This window comes from Rousettus aegyptiacus, unplaced genomic scaffold (genome assembly GCF_014176215.1).
Source record: "Rousettus aegyptiacus isolate mRouAeg1 unplaced genomic scaffold, mRouAeg1.p scaffold_m13_p_12, whole genome shotgun sequence".
In the NCBI taxonomy this organism is placed as follows: domain Eukaryota; kingdom Metazoa; phylum Chordata; class Mammalia; order Chiroptera; family Pteropodidae; genus Rousettus; species Rousettus aegyptiacus.
The window spans coordinates 82,983,732-83,003,581 of NW_023416287.1; the positions used below are offsets into that span (position 1 = coordinate 82,983,732).

Below are 19,850 nucleotides of genomic sequence, written 5' to 3' on the forward strand. Positions count from 1 at the left end.
GCCCACTTACCTCTCTATTTTTGAGTCTTTCTACCTATCTGGCACCTAGAGTTTCTCTTTTCCCAAGTTTTAAAAAACATAGCTATGTATTAGGGGAGAGGGGACCCTTCCTGTGTCCGCCCATCACGGCATCACTCTACGTCATCGTGCTCTCTGTGTAGCAAACGTCACCATTAAAAGCATTCGTCAAGTGCTCTCCATGCTTGCCGCTCTTGTGAGTACTCGTCTCATGCTTGTGTAACGCTTTGTACTTTTCCAAGAACCTTATAATCATCCGATTCGAAACCCTCAGCAATCCCCTCAGGAAGGCAGGGGAGATGTTATTATTCCCAATCTGTCAAAAGATCAGAAAGCTAATCGTGTTGCCAAAACTTCCAGCGAATGTCAGAATCAAGACCAGAGCCCTCCGTGTGTGCTGGCGTCACCGGTGTCTCCGCGTCAGGCATGAGTCCTTCTCTCAAAAGAGCTCCAGAATCAACAGGACAGTGACGCCACGAAAACATTTAGAACCAACTTAACACAATAAGTCAGCTTTTCATTTTGTTCAAAACAAGAAAGCGTATTTTTAATTCAGAGCAAAAGGGCTTTAATCAACAGACATGTTAATTTTTTAAGCGGGCTTGTTTTACAAGTTAAATTGTATGTAAGAAAGTAAGATGTCAGATTTCGAAGAGAAAATAAAATAACTTGGCCAATACAAGAAATACACTGTACACGCAATTCTGTTCAAAGGCTGCATTGGTGGATGTCTTCGTCCTGTTACGTTGTTGAAATCTTTTCAGGAGGAGAATATAAAAACCGACTCTTCTTATTCCATCATAAGAACTACCTCTAGAGTGAAAAGATAAGTACTGGACGAGGATAATGATTTTTCAACATTCATGCATCATTCCACAGAAGAAGAAAGACCAGAAATATCTCAGCATCTGGTTTCCACCCACATCTAGTCAGCAACTACCAGGTTTTAAGTCAGACAAGGGAATGGATATCTCAGGCTGGGGGGGTAACATTTTGAAATATATTGCATGGGAAATTTGTCATTTAAGCTTATTGAACTTGCATTCACAATGATGAATGTTTAAGTCTTTTTCAGCCTTTTCAGGGAGGAAACAAAAACAAGAAAAAATAATTGCTGGGAATCATAGCTTTTTAGAAATGGAAGTACCTTAAAGTTCGTTTAGTCAAATCCTTCTGCTTAACCGTATCTTGGAGAGGTTATTTCGTAGAGCTAGCTGGCAATAGAATCGATTCTAGAAGTCAGATCTCCTAAGGCTGGCATGCAATAATGAAAGGAAGTAATTTTTTTTAGCTTAATTCCCCTTTATCACAGTTCATCCCAGGTAAGAACATCAGCCGAACATTTTGCCTTCTAAAGAACTTGTACTCGCTGTTCCTGTCATAATTTGTTCCCTCCTGTCACTCTGGGATAGCCCTTTCTCAGAGTTGCCTGCCCGGCCCACTTCATGTAAACAGCCTCCCGGGAACTCTGTTAACCACTGTTTGTTCATTTATCTTTTATGGCCTATTACTCACAATAGTTTGTAAGCTCCAGGAGAGAACAAGGAAAGAACTCTTTGGAAGTCCCATTATTTCCCTACCACCTAAAATGCCTGACACAGAATAGGTGTTCTAGAAATACTTCAGTCAGCAAATGAACCACCAAAAATGAATAAACTAGATAGAAAATTCTAGTTATGGGATATGGTATTATTGGTAAAGCAAAAAAAAAAAAAAACATAGCTTATTAGCTTACGTCAGAATATTCATCGTATCCTTTTCCTTATATTGGTGGTCGTCCAGATATTGACAAAATGTTTACCTCTTCTAGAGTCAGAATTCATACATTATTTCATCAGAATAAACTCTGTCCAGAACAGATATGCTGTGTGGTCAAATCTAGTGTTTAGTGGAAAAGCAAATGAAGATTGACTTAAAAATCTAAGTATAAATTGTCTTTAGAACGTTAAGAGTGGTTATTTGTTTTTGTTTTGGCTTAGTTAATTATGCAAACATGCCTTAAAACAGTATGAAAAATGAAACAGTACAAAGGAGGGAAGCTTTGTTTGCATTTCTCCCGTTTCTGGTCAGGAATAAGTGTGGTGAAGGCGTAAGATTTGGAGTCTGGAGACACTTCACTAAGGATCAGTGTATTTTACTAACTTAACCCAAAATGACATCAGCAGAACTATTCTTACTCAAATTCACACTATGCACTAAAAAGCAATGCATTGTCTCACAGTTATGTACATGTATATACAAAAGCCAGCCCTTTCGGCTTCATAAGTAAATCGTAAGCCTGAAGTCAGAGCTCTGGCATTGAGATATTGTTAAGCTACTTCACAACATAGCAAGGAAAGAATATTTAAATGACTACATTAAAATGTTATTACTTTGCCTAAACTGATTCCAGAACTTTTGAGTAATAATAGTTAGCTCAGTTTCTACTTCATAGATAAGGCATTCTAGATTTTTTAAAAATCCTTACCTGAGACCATTTAATAGTAAAGGGCATATTTTCTGATTCCTAAATGGAAAACTTTTCCAGAATACTGTCTACCTGATTTTATTCCTTGACAAGAGTATCAGTTCACTTGCCTTTCTGCTCATTCTATTTCCTCCTAAAGATTTTTAAAAGCATGATTAGTCTTTTCAAAATGACAATTTAGGTCATTCGGGGTTCTGTGTTAAAGTATCACATAGCCAATAACTTTTATCTCAACAACAGCAAAAATTTTTTAAAAATTACACCCTGACTCCTTTTCAAGCAAAAGTTAGGTAGAAAGTGTATTTAGTTTATGTAGCATATTCCTAAATGATTTCTTGAATATCAGTATAGTTCTTTTCAGGGATGAAAGCCCTATAGTTGTTTTCAGGGATGAAAGCCCCATTCAATCTTGAATAGCCTTAATCATTTCTAGAACTTTCCCATATGCTATGTAAACATTATATACATTTCAATGATAAGATGGAGTGTGAGAATTTTAAGGTTTATGATTCATAAAATTCTCAGAATGTTGGCTCAGTATATATAACATTTCAAGCATATTGTTTACATTTATAAATTTATCTTCTAGGCTGTTCCTTACTCCAGAGAATTTAAGCAGAAATATGACTACTTTAGGAAGAAGTTAAAGAAACCTGTGAGTAACATGTCTTGTAAAAATGCTGTTTTAGTCTTTTGTAAGTTACCAGAGTTACTTGAGTGAGAACGTGTTTGTTACTTTTATATTTGTACTAAAAATATTACCTTCCTTTTTTCATCACACTTTGATCCACCCGGATCTTCAATCTGAATTTTCTTTTTAACAGAAGTGGTAAGTGGAGACTAACTCGTATTGCATATCAAATCACCTGACGGGTAATTTCTTATGTAATACGTAGTAAAGATAGAAATGATTTTTATGGGATATAAAAATAATTCAGGGCCTAGTCAAAAAGTCTGGAGCCTGTGCAAGCAATTAATTATGGTTATCACATTTAATAAAACCTAGATCCTAGTTAGAAAAATGTTCAAGTCCTGCCCTTTAAGATCAAAAGAAAATTTTTTAATTATATTAATAACAAATATAATTTATAATATTTGGCATATTAAGACCAAGTTTAATTTTCATATTAAAATTCTCACGGGGAAACCCTATAAGATTTCTACAAAACTGAGAAACCCTATAAAGTTTTTAAAGGTTGTGTCTTAAATGACAGTATTCCCTCCTGACTCATCTCTCCCATTTTTCATCATTATGTCTTCTGCTTTACTTATTGATTTAACCTCTTTGCTATAGGTTTTTCCCATATTCTCCATTCGTGCACACACTGGTTTTGTTTTTTTGGTTTTTGGTTTTTTGGTTTTTGGGGTTTTTTTTTGGGGGGGGGGGTGCACCAGCCACTGTTTCCTGGTTCCTTCCCGTTGGGGAAAGGCGACTACCTGCCCCTACTCAGATCATCCCAGTCGGCCTGTGCGCCGCCACCGCCTCCTCTCCCTGCTCCTTTCCCTCCGCGAGGCCCCGTTTTCTGGGCATCTGCTGAGGGCGAGGCACGGGGGAGGCAAAGATGCACGAGACGTGGTCCCCACCTGGGGAGCCCCGATTTCAGTAGCTCTTGGATGCCGGCTTCCAAAATGACTAGGGCTTCTGTTCTCTCTGCCAACGCCCCGATTTCAGTAGCTCTTGGATGCCGGCTTCCAAAATGACTCGGATTTGAACACACGCAATCCCACACTGTTTCTCTGTGAGTCACCTGCATGTCTCCGAGACACAAGTGTCGACTTTGTGGGGTCCCCCCCTGCCTCACACCGGCACTTTCACTGAGTATCGTCTGCCTGGAAACTGACTCCGCAAGTCCATTTTCCTAGCAAAGCTGCCCCAGGAAGCAGCTATTCCCAGCTTCAGTCAAGTGCTTTTCTCTTTCCATGCGTATGAACTGTAGCCTTTGGGGTGCTTTCACAGCTTGGCATGATAATCAGGGTTCCACTCCCCAGAGCAACAGAACGGCTTGTAGGCTTTGTAGACATCATGTATCACATCGTCTACCTGGAAGCCCTGTTGGTGTTAAGAGTGCCTCATCCCACTCAGGTGGGGATTGTTTATGGGTTTGCATTACCTGGACAAAAGACACAGTGTATAGAGCTGACCATAGTTCAGCTGCTAGTGGTTAGATGAGTGTCTCACAGTGGTTTTTAAAAGGGGGAGAGAGCGTGGCCGCCTTACGCTCAGCGGATTGTCCTGCAGCGTATGCTGCTGGCTCAGGCCGGCAGCTGCTAACGGATGCTGGGCGTGTCTCATCCTGACATCGTGAGGCCTTCCATCCGTGAAGAAAAATCCGTAAAGGCGAGTGAGCACCTCAGTTGGAGCCATTCGCCACTGCTTATTTATTCGAAGACGGCTGTTATTTCTGTTCTGTGTTGTTTTTTTTTTTTTCTTTTAGGAAGTCACGTGTGTATTTATTGTATGATTATATGTTTTCTTTTTCTTTTGTGTAGGCTGATATTCCAAATAGGTTTGAAATGAAACTTCACAGAAATAACATTTTCGAAGAGTCCTATCGGAGGATCATGTCTGTGAAAAGACCGGATGTCCTGAAAGCTAGACTGTGGATTGAATTCGAATCAGAGAAAGGTCTTGACTATGGGGGCGTGGCCAGAGAATGGTTCTTCTTGCTGTCCAAAGAGATGTTCAACCCCTACTACGGTCTCTTTGAGTACTCCGCAACGTAAGTCACAAGTCACGTGGCGTGCACTCAGAATGGGTCCCCGCAGAAAGTTTCAGTCTTAAAGAATTGAAACGCGATGAGAAAATAGCAGCTCAGGCATTTGAAATGCGTTAACGCTGTTGATTTCAGTGTCTTTCCGATGAGGCAAATCCATCTCCCCACATCTCGAGCTTCTTTCTCTTTTTAAGTCCCTGCGTTTTGCCTCTTTGAAGGAAATTCCACATATCTTTTTTTTAACGACTGTAAAATCTAATTTGCAGCAACAAAATGCATTAGAGCTTGAATCTCTCTGCAGTCTTGATGGACATACTCTGTCATTTCTGTTAACATAATTTCATGATAAATGAATAGCAGGTAAAAAACGTTCCTCCCCTCCATCGTGCCTAAATGTATGAAGAATACATTTTAACAAACTCAGAAATAACCATAAAATGTTTGGCTTTTAATCCTAACATCTTTAAATATATAACATCACCACCACCCTTTAAAAATCTAGAACAAGTTCCGCCTCTACCTGGGGAAGTAATGTACTCTGCGAACACCTTAAAAAGATTTTTCTCTTATCTGCCGGGTTCATGTGATTGAAATTGAAAATGTGCTGAGTACTTATGGTAAGGAACAGGAGGCAATTTTCATTTGTCATGTTAATTCAAGAGAATTTGTCAATGTCAGAATTCAGAAAGTCGTCATTGTTATCATCGTCTTTTGAACAAAAATAGTTTCCGAAGTTACACTCATCACAGGCAAATTATGACAACGTCAAAGACCATTCTTCCGCACCCAAAGGGCCCTGCCCTGGTCCTGTAGGGTAAGAAGCAGACCCGCCCCCTTCCCCCTTGCACAAGGATTTCATCATTGCCAGGCATGGAAACTAGAATATTTTCAGCTGCTATCTCAGGGTGCAGACATTGGCTGCTTACAAGGCCAGCCATTTCTCCTGCAGGCTGTGGATCCTCTAAAGGCTGGGCCCAAGTCCCCAGTAGAATGGTTGTTGCCTTGATGAAAGGCAGCCCGTGCTCTCAGGGGACTTGGGTCTCCCACACCTTCCACCTGGTGCCCAGCTCCTGGGGGCTCCTCAGTATCCTGCCCCATTGCGCTAGCCAAGAATTGCCTAGCTTGTCTGCCATGGTCGTTACCAAGTCCCATAAGAAGGCCAGCTGTATAAAGCTGAGAGAAACCATTGACTTGGTGGGCGGGGTAGGAAGGCAGGATCCTTGCCTCTTACCCGCATTCCCAAACATCCCCCGGAGGACTCCATCTGTGGAGCCTAATTTGAAAACCACTGATCCTTGTGATTTTGAGACCAAAGAAGGAAGATTAGGTTCATGTGAACATTGCATTTTGCATTGCAGTTTGCGTTGTCGGGGCAGGTGTATCTGCTCCCTGTGGCCTTGGGGCCTTTCAGGGCAGAGTGGTGGCCAAACCAAAGGCTTGGCCCATAGTAAAAACCTGAAATCTCAAACCAAAAGCCCATCAAAAGGAGCAAAGCCTCCCCTTCACAGAGACGACCTAAAGTACTCACGGCCTCACAGTCTGGGCACAGTCCCTTTGTCATGTGGGATTTCTCATCTTCCCAAAATATCTGGCCGACCCGTATGAAGTCATCATTTTTGTAGATCATAAATCGTCAAATATCGACGGTTTCTCATGGTTTACCTTACGTGGGGCGTGTGCACCAGCTCCGTGAGACCGCAGTCGCTGGTCACAGAAAGGAGGTAGCTAACCGGAAGTCACGTCCGCTTCAGGTGCGAGAGTGCTGCATAAGCTCACTGACGATAGCAAAGGCAAATTCCGATTCCTGCGCTTCTGCCTTAAACATACGATCGGGTGTTTTCTCCCTCTTCCTCCCCAAAGGGACAACTACACACTTCAGATAAATCCCAATTCAGGCCTCTGCAATGAAGATCATCTGTCCTATTTCACTTTCATCGGAAGAGTTGCTGGTCTGGCAGTATTTCATGGGAAACTTTTAGACGGTAAGTTATTTAAAAAAAAAAATCTTAAAGTGATGAAAATAGGAGACAGTGCTCAGCGCTCTTTGTGGTGGTTCCTCATTAGGTATCTTATCTTTTACATCACAGATTTTAAGCAAAAGCTTGGCTGGTCCTGAGTAATTCAATAATTTTTATGTGATAGAGGCGCTTCTCCCTGGTGCCATCTTACTTGGAGCATTGGAGACATAGTGTGTCTATACACAGTTTAAAATTGTTTTCACTAAAATAAAACTTAGGTGTGAAGCACAGAACATTCTGTAATTGTGTATTTTCTGTTTTCCAGAATAACTTTTCTTTAGCGATAGCTAGATTTAGTGACAGATGGAAAAGCTAATTGAAAAGTTAATTAAAATGGTCTAATTCGTCCAATATCCTGCCTTTGTTTCATTTGTCCCCAAATTACTATTTTTTTTTTAATGAGAAGAGACTATAAATAATTTCAGAACTTGTTACAACACAGCTAAGACCTTGACCCTGAGGTCACTGCCGAAATAACCTCATTCTCACTTAAGTCAGGGAACCATGGAAGTTGGAAGAAGTCAACCCATCTCCGTAGCTCTATGTGTAGGCTTAAAATAGAGACTTCTTATAGGTTGGTCATTTCAAAAGTGCTGCCCTGAAGAGAACACTGTAGAAATCATCAGCGAGGAAGGAGAATCAGAAATATCCTTAAGGATTTGGGAGTAGAATGGTTGAGGGTGGATGAGCGGGAGTAAGATGTGAGTTTGACATTATAGTCTGTAGAGAAAGAGGTTTCCAGGGGAAGTATGTTACTTGCCTCTATGGAGCCTTAGTTAGCTATTCTAATAAATAATTGATGTGCTCTCTGTACGTCGACCTTTAATATAGTTTCATTAGTCATTCTAGTTGGTTTTGATCCTCTGACGTCAATATTTTATTTTTAGTGGGGTTTGAAATAAGCGCTTGTTTCCGATTAGAAAGAAACCGAACTCTTTCTATATATGTATGTCATGTGAATATATTCTAAATTTGCAACGTTGGCGTCACGCCAGAGATTGTTTCTGCTGTTCAAAGTCACTTCAGCCTTTTCTCGGAAGGTCAGTTTATTTACCTTTCGAGACGGTAAGTAAGGCATTCTCATACTTGCTGTGGGAAACAGAGAATAATGTAAGATGCGTCCTGACCTCAGTATATTTTAGTGGGGGGAAAACGAAAAGCAGGAGACCCACAGAGATGGGAGCAGAAGGGGTCACGGGGAGGGCCCCGAGGAGACACGGATTTGTCCGGAGGGTGGAGAGCGCTTTGCTGGCATTGGGCATGCCGTGCGGGCAGGGCAGGGATTGAGCGTTTAGAAGCCGGGACCGTTTCAGAAGAGCAAGGCCTGGCCAAGTCGGGGCTCCGTGGAGTGAGCGATGGAGAGAGGCAGGCACGAATGGGGGCGTCGAGGAGACTGCTGTAGAAGGCGGTGCCCGCGTACATCAGGAATTGCAAAACCGAGAGCCAGGATGCCCACAGGGCGTGGTCAGCGGTGTCTTCGGTTTCTTAAAAACGAGCGTGACCCTGTGGGCTGGGCACAGGTGTTCCATATGTCAGCGCATACCCGCTTTTATCAGCCTCCTCCTCCACCTGCCTAGACACCAAAGGCATTTGAGCCAGTTCGAGTGGCGTTGCGCTGCAGAGGACTGGTGACTGACCGGATGGGGGGCGGCGTGGGGGAGGCCGAGGTTCCAGTGTCCCCGGTGAGGACGCGTGTGATGCTGACTCGCCTTTGCGCAGGGTGGACTGGGGGTCCCTGCGGGACCCCCTGTGTGGTGGCGGCGGCATCCTCACTGCCACTGCCCCAGCCAGGCCTTTATCGGCCCTGCCCTGGACGCTCACACGGCCTCTGGGTGGTCTCCCTCACCCCCACCTGGCCCTGCCTTTCTCCCCACTGCGGCACGAGCAGCGGCGCTGAAATGCGGACGGACGAGAAGAGACTGGGTTTTGCCTGGCCTTTCGGTGACTCCTGTCGCCCTCAGCCAGCAGCCCAAACTCTCCAGCACCGCGTGCAAGCTGCTCACTCCCCAGCGACCTCTCCGGCCTGTCCTCCCCGGGACACCCTGTGCTTTTGTCCCGACAAACCACTGGCGAGTCCGCATCGTGTCCCTCTGCTTGGAGTGCCCGCTCTGTCCTGTCTGTGTGCCTTGTCTGCACTACAAAATCCTGCCGTCTTTACTACCCCGCCCCGCCACCACCCCCCCCCCCAAAACAAAACAGACGTTCATCTACTTGGTCACAGGTTACTATATAGAAAGTCTTTGATTGTTCTCTCCTGGTGCGTCATTCAAACTCAAGGCAGGTTAATCTTTCATTTCATTCCTGATGCACAACTAACCCAGTGTTCATCCTACTTTAGGTTTCTTCATCAGACCCTTTTACAAAATGATGCTGGGAAAGCAGATAACTCTGAATGACATGGAATCCGTGGTGAGTAGATATGGACCGCTCCCCTGGGCACCGTGGGCCACCCGGGCCTTACGGAAAAGTGGCCGTGACCATGTTGTAGTCACAGCAATGTTTATGGGTGTCATCACTCACTGTAATAGGGGACATTTAATTGTTCGAGAAGTTAATCGCTCTCCCTAATTTTTCTAAAAAAAAAAAAGCAAATCCTCATTCCCGTTAACTAGACGCATGGTCCTCGGGTTGGACACACCCAATCTCAGTGCCCTCTGCTTAGCCAGACCTGCTGCGACCAAATCAAATCTCAGGGACATCTGGGGGCCTCATTGCAGACCTTGCTTTTCATCAAAAACTGCAATACTGGATGTTTTAGGGATTCATCTGTTTTCTGACCTCAAAAAAGTGGCACAGCCACAAGCCAAAACAGATACAGGGAAGAGTGTATGGTGTCATCGCAGATGTGGAGGGGCGAGTGACCACCCCACATGGAGAAGAATGAGACAAGTTAGGAAGTGAATCCTGTGCGAAGTTTCCTAAAAAGCGATGTGGGTTTCACGTTGCATGCCGACCATTTCAGAGCCGAAAGGATTTTCCGTAAAAACAAAAAGGGATGCTCTTTCCGTCACCTACGTGTGGTTTTTCTTGCATTTTGCCTGTACCCCGTCACCTACCCCGAGCGTAGGGGCGTTGGCCCAAGCCCAGCACACTCACTCACAGGGCCGCCCAGAAGCATCTTTTTCCGTCGAAGTATCTGCAGCTCTGCCTGCACGTTCTGTCACTCACGCCAGAGTGTCTGTATCCCCCTGGCCTTGCTGGGGCGCAGACTGCGTCTCTCGTGTAGTTGGACCGTGTTCTCCCTACGGGCCAGCGCTGATCACTGCTTCTGCACGTCAGAGGAGAACGCTGGCGGTGCCCTCGAACCCACTCAACGGTCTCTCCATGGGAGGGTTGCCGGACACATCCAGCGTAGCAGTCGAAAAGTTTGTTTGGTTTTCACCTTTAACTTGCGCTGCGATTGTTGTATGATGAGGAAGCTGGGAACGCGGACGTTTAAAGTCAAAATTTTGTGCCACATGTTGACGGATGGTGCACACATCCTGTTTTGCCTTCTGAGAGCCTGTCAGGCCCCCGCACCGGAGTCCCTGGGGGAGAGGAGGCCAGGATCCCCATCCCGTGTCGGAGCAGCCTCTCCGCTCGCTTACGCGGACTGGCAGAGAGTAGTAAAAGCACAGGACGGGGCACAACTTAAAACCGCTGATATTTAGATAGAATGTTCTCTGTCCTTCCTGTTGGCCTCTGAGGTTTTTATTCTTCAAAGATAGGAAGTAGGTTCATCTCTACGTGTTCAATTTTATGAGCTGGTGACCACCATCCAGAGAGCAGGTTCCCTCGGGCACACTTCACAGAGGGCAGGAGTCAACTACAAACCCCTGTCGCTACTCAAACATTCTTTCGGTTTATATTCTAAATTAAAGGGGAAGAGTATATTAGTGATTAATGCAATTCTCGAGCGGTGTGGAGGAAATTTCATGAGAAGGACTTAATTATTTAAAGTCGAACGAGTTCGTATTTGGGGAAGAAAAGAGCTTAATTTTAATTTCTGCGTCATTACTGTAGGACAGCGAATATTACAACTCTCTGAAATGGATCTTGGAGAATGACCCTACTGAACTGGACCTCATGTTCTGTATCGATGAAGAAAACTTTGGACAGGTATGTGTGGGGAAGCCCAGGATCTCCTCTGCCAAAGAGTCTTTGCTTCTTCACAGGTGGTAATACGGTTCTGTCGGGCAATTAAAAGCAGCCACCTGTTTGCATGGTCCTTCCTCAAGGAAGCCGACCCGAGCCCAGACCGTAATACTTGAGAGTAGCTCCCATGTGTCCCTGCAGCACACGCCACGAGTGACTTTGCATCTGCGTGTGGGACTGTGTGTTGAGTACCTGCCCAGCCCACCAGGCTCAGTCTCAGGGACACCGGCCCTGGGGCTGCCTTTGGCTCCCCACCGTGACCTCACCACCTGGCGGAGTGCCTGCTGCAGGGTCGGCACTCAGAACACAGAGTTGTGGAACCAACTCTGTGGGCCTCGCCAAGATGCCTGTGCGAGGCCGTCCCCTCTGTCGGCCCTCGGCAGAGCTGTTCACTGTGCGTTACAGTTGATTCTAACCCAGGAGGAAGCCCGCACCTCTCGTGCCGAAAGATACGGCCGTTTCTTTAATGGAGTGGAGTTACCACAGAAGTGAAATGTCTGCGCGCTAGGCCTCAGTGCTTCAAGCTGGGTCTACCCGCCCCCCGCTCCCCCATCCTTCCACGAATAGAAATATCAGGCCGTGAGGTCTGGTGGGAGCTGTCAGTTCAGGCGAGGGGACGGCACCGGGTTTTCTTAACGGTTGGTAAGAATCCGGAGCTGCTGGCTTCCGGGGCAGTGTTTCAAATGAATGTTGCAGATTGGACACGTGTCAGTGTACTGGAACGATCTCCATGTGCCGAGCAGAAAGAACAAACCACACACCCATGTGCTCATGTCCCACACAGCGGCATGCGCACGCCCCACCCGGAGGAGGCTCCCCGCTTTCAGCGTCAGGGTGCAGTAGAGATTCTTATGGCAAGTTTAGCAAAGCAGCATCTGGCTCGGTGTTTTCGAAGAGGCACCAGAGTGTGGGTTTTTAAGAAGCCGTGCTGTGGGGAAGGCGGGCAGCAGCCCCGCAGGAGAATTCTTCAGGACCAGGCGTGAGCTGGCTCACGGTAGACTTTCTCAGCTGGGGTGCTGCTGTCTCTAACGGGACAAAAAGTGGTTCTTGGAGGACAAAGGTCTCAGCCACTACAATGGCTCATGGCCTCCGAAAGGCCATAGTTCACACCACAGTGTACTGCGGATCTGTTCATTAGGATCGCATGGGAAGAAAGGGGCAAATTGGCAAGGGGGAAGCTTAGGAGAGCTCTTCAGGGGGCGTGAGTGACAAAAGGCTGAGAAACACTAGGTCGGAGGGAATGTGCGAAGGGCAGAAACTGGAGGCGGGAGGAGAGACAGGTGCGGGGCAGAGCGAGGTCCTGGCAGAAGCTGCGAAGAACCAGCCCCAGCGCCAAAGCGGAGGTGGCTTTGGGGAGGGCAGAGGCCCCGGCTGCTCAGAGACCAGGGCAAGAAGGCAGACAGGTGGCGAGCACAGGAAACGCGGGGCCGCGGCGGGGCCGGCTCAGTAGCCTGAGTGCGGTCGCTCGCTGGGTGTCTGCCGCGGGGCTGAGGGGGCGAGGGAGGCCTGGGTCCCACGGACCACCCCACGGCGTGTGTGGAGCACCAGGACGGGAGGAGAGCCAAACCCGACTCCTCCTGAGGCCAGCGCCTTCGCGGGATCCAGACAGTGTCTCAGCGAGTCCCCAGACGTCCCCAGACGTCTGGCATGTGGCATCTTGGAAAGGTTGGGGGGATGTGTGTGCAGCCAGCATTTTAGCTGTGAGAGTCACGTCGCCTCCGGTCGCGCTGGTCTTGACAGCTTTTAGGAAGAGAGTTAAGTTCACAGTCAGGCCAGGGGACTTTAAAGAAATAGGGCGTTTTCCCCACAAGTACTGCCTGCATGCCAGGCACCGCGGTCGCGTTCTTCCTGTCGGGTCCTGAGAGAGTTCACACAGGAGGCCGGGCCGCTGCCGTCCGGGGAAGCCGGTGTCACCGGGTAGGTGCGGAAGTGTAGTGGGGAGGGGGGTGGGGGTGGCCGGAACCGCCAGCGGAGCGGGTGAGGGGTGTGCCGCCAGGGAGCACACGCCTGCCTTCTGACGCTGGCTCCGTCCTCCTTCGCTCTGTGCCCTCCGTCAGCATCCACCGGCCGGGGCCTTGGCCACCGCCTCTGGTGTGGGAACGGAGGGGCGGGACACGCCCTCTGTCGGACCTGCACTCAGGACTGGACGAAGCCCGTTGCTGACCCCCGGCCAGGCCGACAGCCCCCTGTGCCCCAGTGGCACACGCAGCGCAGTCACCGAGCGCATTCGGTCGCTCCCTGCCCGTGGCAGCGATGTCTGAAATTAGCCAGCGTGAAGTGGGGGAGGGGAGGGCGGAGACACACCAACTCCACGAGGCCGTGGTGAGGACGTGGTTAGGACGGGTGGGCAGAGGCGGAAGCCGGCCAGAGAACTTCGCATTCACAGAGGCAGGCCGAGCCCGTCGTACGGGCTTTGCAGTCAGGCCACCTGGGGCTCGACCCCGGCCCTCTCCGCTTCCTGTCGGAGCGCCCCTCTCAGCGAGGGAATGGAGGCAGTGGCACCTGCCTGGCGGGCTCAGTTCAGCGAGGGCCTCTGTGATGAGCCTCACCCCACACCTGGGCCGCAGGAAGCGGTCGGCGTCCAGCCCCCGGAAGCCAGCTGAAAAAGTGGCGTTCGAATAGCAGCCATGACTACCCACTAAAACGTCACCCGCGAGGAGCCCAAGCTGGAGGGATTCATCCTCACGTGGTGGCTTAGGGAGCAGACGTGAAAACCGCCCTTCTGCGCCTGTCCTCGAGCCCTCTGTCACTCACTGCCTCCCGCAGAAGCCCTACGTCAGAACCAGCCGTGAAACCGGGCCACCAACCCCCTGACCCGTGGCTGTTTGACCTCCTTACTTAGGATGGATACTGTGGTGCCTTGCACCCCTCCCCCCCCCCCAAAAAAAACAATTTTATTTATCTGATTATGAAATATTAATCTTTGGTAAAAATAAAGCCAGTGCAATAAAAATCACCTATCATTCCAACCATCTAGAGAAAAATCACAATTAAAATTTCAAATATATCTTCTGGAATTATCCTCTGTAAACACATGCATATAAGACATTTTTTTTTTTTTTACAGAAATGAGAGTGCAATGCATAGTTTTAATATATCCTAGATACTTTTCCATGTCAGTAAATGTCAGTGTATACCATTTTCATAGCTACACCGAATTCCGTTTTACTGACCATACACATTTTTTTAACCACACCCTATTGATAGTAGGCTTCTAGGCCATTTCAGCATTTCACTATAAATAATACAATGATTATAATCCTGGAATATGTATTTTTTACACTTGATCATTTTTTTCCCTTGGTGTAAGTGCTAAAAGAAATTATGAAAAGGGATATGTGCATTATAATTTTCATGCCTGTTGCCAAATTATCATCCAAAAAGGTCGAACCAGTTAGACTCCCATCGACAGTATAGGTAGGAAACATTTATCGCACTCAAAATCACTGGCTGGTTTTGTTCTTTTCATCAGTGGGTGCTGCTTTCAAAGGTCCCCAAAGGTGTTTTTCTCCTTTCCCCTCCAGACCCCATTTCATCTATAGTTGAGCCTCTTATTTAATAGCCCTCTGAAAATTACAACTCCCAAGAACTGGGCTTGGGTTTATTAACTTGTTTCGTGTGAATCTGCTAGAAAAATTCCGTTACTGAAGGAAATAGCAAGACAATCTTTGAGGAGCAAGAAATGGAAAGAGAAAGAAAAACCTTCATGGGCTTATTTTAAAAATTCTGCAAACGTGTAAATAAGTAGTGTCCACAAACCTCCAAGTAACTTTCAAAGAACTGAAAACATTTTACTGTAAGAAATTTTCCCACTCACTCCCTAAGCAAATATGTTTAACATCCTCAAGCATGGCCATGGCCTAGACAGGAGAGGAGCAGAGATCCACAGGGGGAAACTGGATGAGGTGGAAAGGCAGTAGTGGAAAGGGGGAACGTGGACGGGAAGGAAGGATTTGAAGAGAACTAAAAATACGGTAACGATTAAGGTTCATACTGGGAAAGTAAAGAGCTGAACTGAACGTCGTTAGAATTGGAGTTCAGCCTCGCGGTGGAAAACCAGATCCTTCCCAAATAAAGAAGAAGAGGGAAAGACGTAAACACATAAATGGACTAGAACAGTGTGCTTTGATTGAAAAAAACTCTCAGCGTGAGTAGGAACAATAATCAAGTGTATAATCAGAGCAAACCTTTGGCGATAAACAGGACCTACGTAGTCAGATCAGAAGGGCCCAGTCTGTCCCCAGCTGTGTGTGGCAGGGGTGGCTGAGGATCACTGAGCATAGGCCTCTGCCAAAACAAAAGGTTTCATTCCAGATTTGAAACCTTTTCATCCCTCATGATGGATGCAACCCAGAAACGTATTCTGGAAAACCCTTTCCCTCAGCCTTGGCTTACTGTCAGATATAGCCGAGTATGTGTAGGGAAAAAAAATAAAATAAAATAAAAGACTGAAAGGAATCCCACCCAAAAATTCATATGGTTATCTTTGAATAGGGGAGTCTCGAGTAATATTTTTTCCTTGTTCTTTTTTCAAAATTTTTATGAGACTAAACATTTTATTTGTGAAACGGTTGGCTGGCCTCTCCCTGCTCCCCCCCTCCCCCCTTCTGCTAGTTATTGCCTCATTCGCACTGATATTAGGCCAAGGCTGGCCCGAAGTGCAGGAGAAAGCCACGCCTTGATTTCTGCCGCTTTGGTCTTTACGATCAGGTAAATCATCTCACCAGCCTCATCTCACCAGCCTCGTTTCTTAAGCTTCTTTCTTTCGTTAAGTTCCTGTGTTTTGCCTCTTTAAAGCAAATTCCACATATCTTTTTCGATGACTATAAAATCTGGTTTCCAGAAACAAAACACAGTAGAACTTGACTCTCTGCAGTCCTGATGGACGTGCCGTCTCTTTTCTGTCGACATAATTGCTTGATAAATGAATAGCAGATGAAAAATGTTCTTCCTCTGCATCGTTGCTAAATGTGTGAATAATTAAAATTCAAATAATAAAAGAGTTTGCCTTTAATGATAGCATCTTTACATGTGTAACGTCGTAACAGCTTAAAAACCTCATTAGACATCCTCTCATACACAAAGCCTATTTGCCGGAAAATATTTCTGAAGAAAATTTGCTTATGTTCCTTTTATAGTAAGATATTATTACTCAGTAATAACATGCAGAACAACTTCCTGATGGTGACCGTGGTTTTATCTTTGTAATTACAGACGTATCAAGTGGATCTGAAGCCCAATGGGTCAGAAATAATGGTTACAAATGAAAACAAAAGGGAATATATTGAGTACGTATGCCCATATTTACTACTTTTTCTTTTATTAAATTGAACGGCATGTCGGGTTGACGTCCCTTGCCTTTTAAAACAGTTCATGCGTATAACGGACCTAGTTTCAACAACGCGAGTCCCGTTCTGGCTCCGGCTAGCGGGAAGTTGAATTATGGGATGGGACGTTTGACTTGTATCGTGACTTCAGGGAGCTGCCGTATAAAGCGGCAGCGGGAGGAGAAAAAGGTGTTCATCGTTGAGAAGCGTGGCAGATGCTCTTTTGCGGTACGTGACGCGCCGGTCTAAAACCGAGACCTGCAGTCATGGAGTACGGCGTCAAAGCACAGTGGGGTAAAACTGGGAACCACCGAAGATAAAATATTGTTATCCCTCTCCTGACAACTTCTTTTCCGTAATGAAAATGTAGGGGAATGGTGAAAATGGGTAGGAAAATTGAGCCCATGCAAATGTAATGAATTGTTTTTGGTATTTGTAATTTTTTTTAACCCAGCCTCAACCTCAGTCGGTGGCACAAAAGGTTGAGTCCTTCGGAAGTCCACCTGTCGAGTACTCCGAGGGCCTTTATTTATACTGGGCAGGAGCACTTTTCTCTGCTGGGCACGTCACAGTTTTTTTTTTTTTTTTCTTGGGCATACACGTGTGCTTCAAGCACACGGGTCTGGGATTTTCCCAGGATTCAGGTGCAAGGACCAGGTCAGCGCAGCAGTGTTTGGGACCCGTGGCCTGAGCAGTTTGTTCGTGTTCAGCAAACTCCTTCTCAACGTGCTGGGTGTTCTCCTCTCTTCTCAACGTAATCAGGCAGGAGGACTTAACGCGGAGAACTGGCCAAGGGTCTTGGTATCTTTGGGTGTGATCTGCGAAGGAGACCCTCCTGTCTGTCCCTCCTAATAAGGAAGGAATGGAGAGTGTCGGAGTCTCTACTTAAGAGACCCTGACAAAGCATGGAGTGTTACGTAGCAGACTTCTGCTAAACTCCCAAGTTAAAAGCTCGCTTAATAAAAATCTAGAAGCAAGATACTACCGTTCTTACCTGTTCACAATAATTGAAACACTTGCTTTGAACTTGGACAGACTTAGCAGGCAGACAGCAGCCTGCCAGACACCACTGTCTTTATGTGGAAAGTACAGACTTTGAACAGATTTTAAATCCACTCCACCCCAGGGTGACTAGGGTCGAAAGTCTGAGGATTCAGACATTGTGATGTGTGTTGTGCATCATTCTTTGCAGTTACTTCTTTTAGGTTTCAAGCTCGGTGGGCATGGGATTAGGCAGAGTGTCAGCTAGCTTCACTGAAAAAAAAGGGTGATTGAAATCTCCGCCTGCTCCCTGACCCCTGTATTTCTCTGGTGCAGGAAGAAGGCTGCTGATGATGGCAGCTCAGTGCAGTGAAGCCTGCCACGGCCCGGTAGTGGTTGTGAGCAGGGCTGGTCCTCAAGGGCCGTTGCCATGGTGCCCCTTGTAGGTCACAGCCCTTTATGGCAAGGTCCTGGTGCTCTTCCATGACAAAACACACTTCTTCAGTGGAATCCAAAGTGGATTCACCCAGCAATAAGTTCTGCTTTGCATCAGACGGCCTCACAGGGAAAATGGTTTCCATAGATTTCCGTTGCCTAAAGAGGTCTTACCATTAATCCTCCAAATTCTGGTGTTGAAGTACTCACGTCAGTCATTTTGCTGATAAATTAAAAGTCATTGTTTAAAATCAGTACATTGGATACTAGAATGAAATATATGACGAAATATGTTGTACTGAGTAGTCCCTTTAAAAATACATGTACGTATTTGTACATATGTGGATGTGCATGTATGCGAGCTTGTGCGTACACACATTATGCACACACAGGTATGTGTTCAGACCCCAGGACCTTCCCTTTTTTCTCCATGTAGTCACGTTATAGAGCAACTTTGATAAACTAAGGCTTGAGCTGAGGGAAGAAGGAAATTATTCTTTTGAAATCCTCAGAGAGATTTCGGGTTTTCCACATACGTTCCGCTTACTCTGGAAAGAATTAATGAATGAACAGCGTGTGTCCTCGGGACCCTCTCCCCGCCCCACCCTGCCTTTGCCGATATAGACAGAGATTTCCGTCCCCTGTCTGACGAGAAGCACCCACAGTCGTCAAGACGTGAGGGCTAGTGATGACGAAGGTGGTTAACATACCATTCCGTTTTCTCCCGCAGCTTAGTCATCCAATGGAGGTTCGTGAACAGGGTCCAGAAGCAAATGAACGCCTTCCTGGAGGTGAGCTGTGCCCACCAGGGTTGTCTGCCTGCGCCTTTTAGTCACAGGTTGAGGGAGGATGGCTTCGCTCCTTGGGGTGGTGTGGCGGGAACAACCACACAGCGAGACGGGCACGGCGTGGGGCCCACAGCACGGAGGTCAGGACGGCCCGCTCACACCCTCAAAGCATCTCTAGGGCAGGCGCGTTCGGCCGCGGCCCCGCCACGCTTCCGTGTGTCTTTTGTTTAGTGTCCTCCTGCTGTGCTGCTCTTGTTTTTAAATTTGCCGTAACTGTTTGGAAAGAGAACTTTTTACAAGCTTGAACCATGAGAGCACGGGTCCCCACAGAGGCTAGACCCGCAGTCCTGCCGTTTCGGGCGGGACCCCAGCGAGGGCTGGGAGACGCACCTCTCTGCCTTTTGCTGCGGTGACGGGTCCTCGGAAACCAGAGGGCTCGGGGGCGGAACAGTGTAAAACAGCCTCCAGTCACGTCACGCCTGTCTCGACAGCTCCTCAGACCCGTCTCTCCTCTCACGCACGTGGGAGACACATTTTCCCAAGCTGGGTTTTCATCTCATACCAAGCCACCTGTGCCAGCTTGCACCCTATTAAAGGCGAAGCAGGCCCTTCTCAGACCCAAGGATTTAATGTCGGCGGTGCCCCCAGGCCCCTTGTGGGAGGCCCCTAGCGGAGAGTGCAGAGGAGGGAGGTGCGTCATGATTTAGCCCATTTCCCGCTTGCCCTGTAGATTGTGGCTACAGCGCTTACCCCGAGAGAACGCAAGGATTACAGTCCTAACCTCACTGCCAAAGTCGGCCACGAAATATCTTGCTATCATTATTATTTTTGCATTGCTCTGCTATATCGATAGTCTTTGGAAACAAATGACCTCATTCTCTTTATAGCATTCTGGTTTTAGTAGTGGTATTTCCGTTTGCAAAATACACTAATCCTCGATCACTGAAAATGTCAAATCCTAGAGAACG

The 19,850-nt window shown here is 46.8% G+C and overlaps 1 protein-coding gene across 13 annotated transcripts in view; it reads left to right on the forward strand.

Annotated features, from left to right (window-relative positions):
* Positions 1-19,850, forward strand: part of NEDD4L (NEDD4 like E3 ubiquitin protein ligase) — a 297,333-nt gene that overhangs the window by 263,490 nt on the left and 13,993 nt on the right. For all 13 annotated transcript variants that reach the window (XM_016129127.2, XM_016129128.2, XM_016129129.2 and 10 more), the window contains 7 exons: positions 3,075-3,140; positions 4,976-5,205; positions 7,060-7,181; positions 9,556-9,626; positions 11,220-11,315; positions 16,566-16,639; positions 18,825-18,885. In XM_016129127.2, the coding sequence (XP_015984613.2) occupies positions 3,075-3,140; positions 4,976-5,205; positions 7,060-7,181; positions 9,556-9,626; positions 11,220-11,315; positions 16,566-16,639; positions 18,825-18,885 (720 nt within the window). The remainder of the gene's footprint in view (positions 1-3,074; positions 3,141-4,975; positions 5,206-7,059; positions 7,182-9,555; positions 9,627-11,219; positions 11,316-16,565; positions 16,640-18,824; positions 18,886-19,850) is intronic.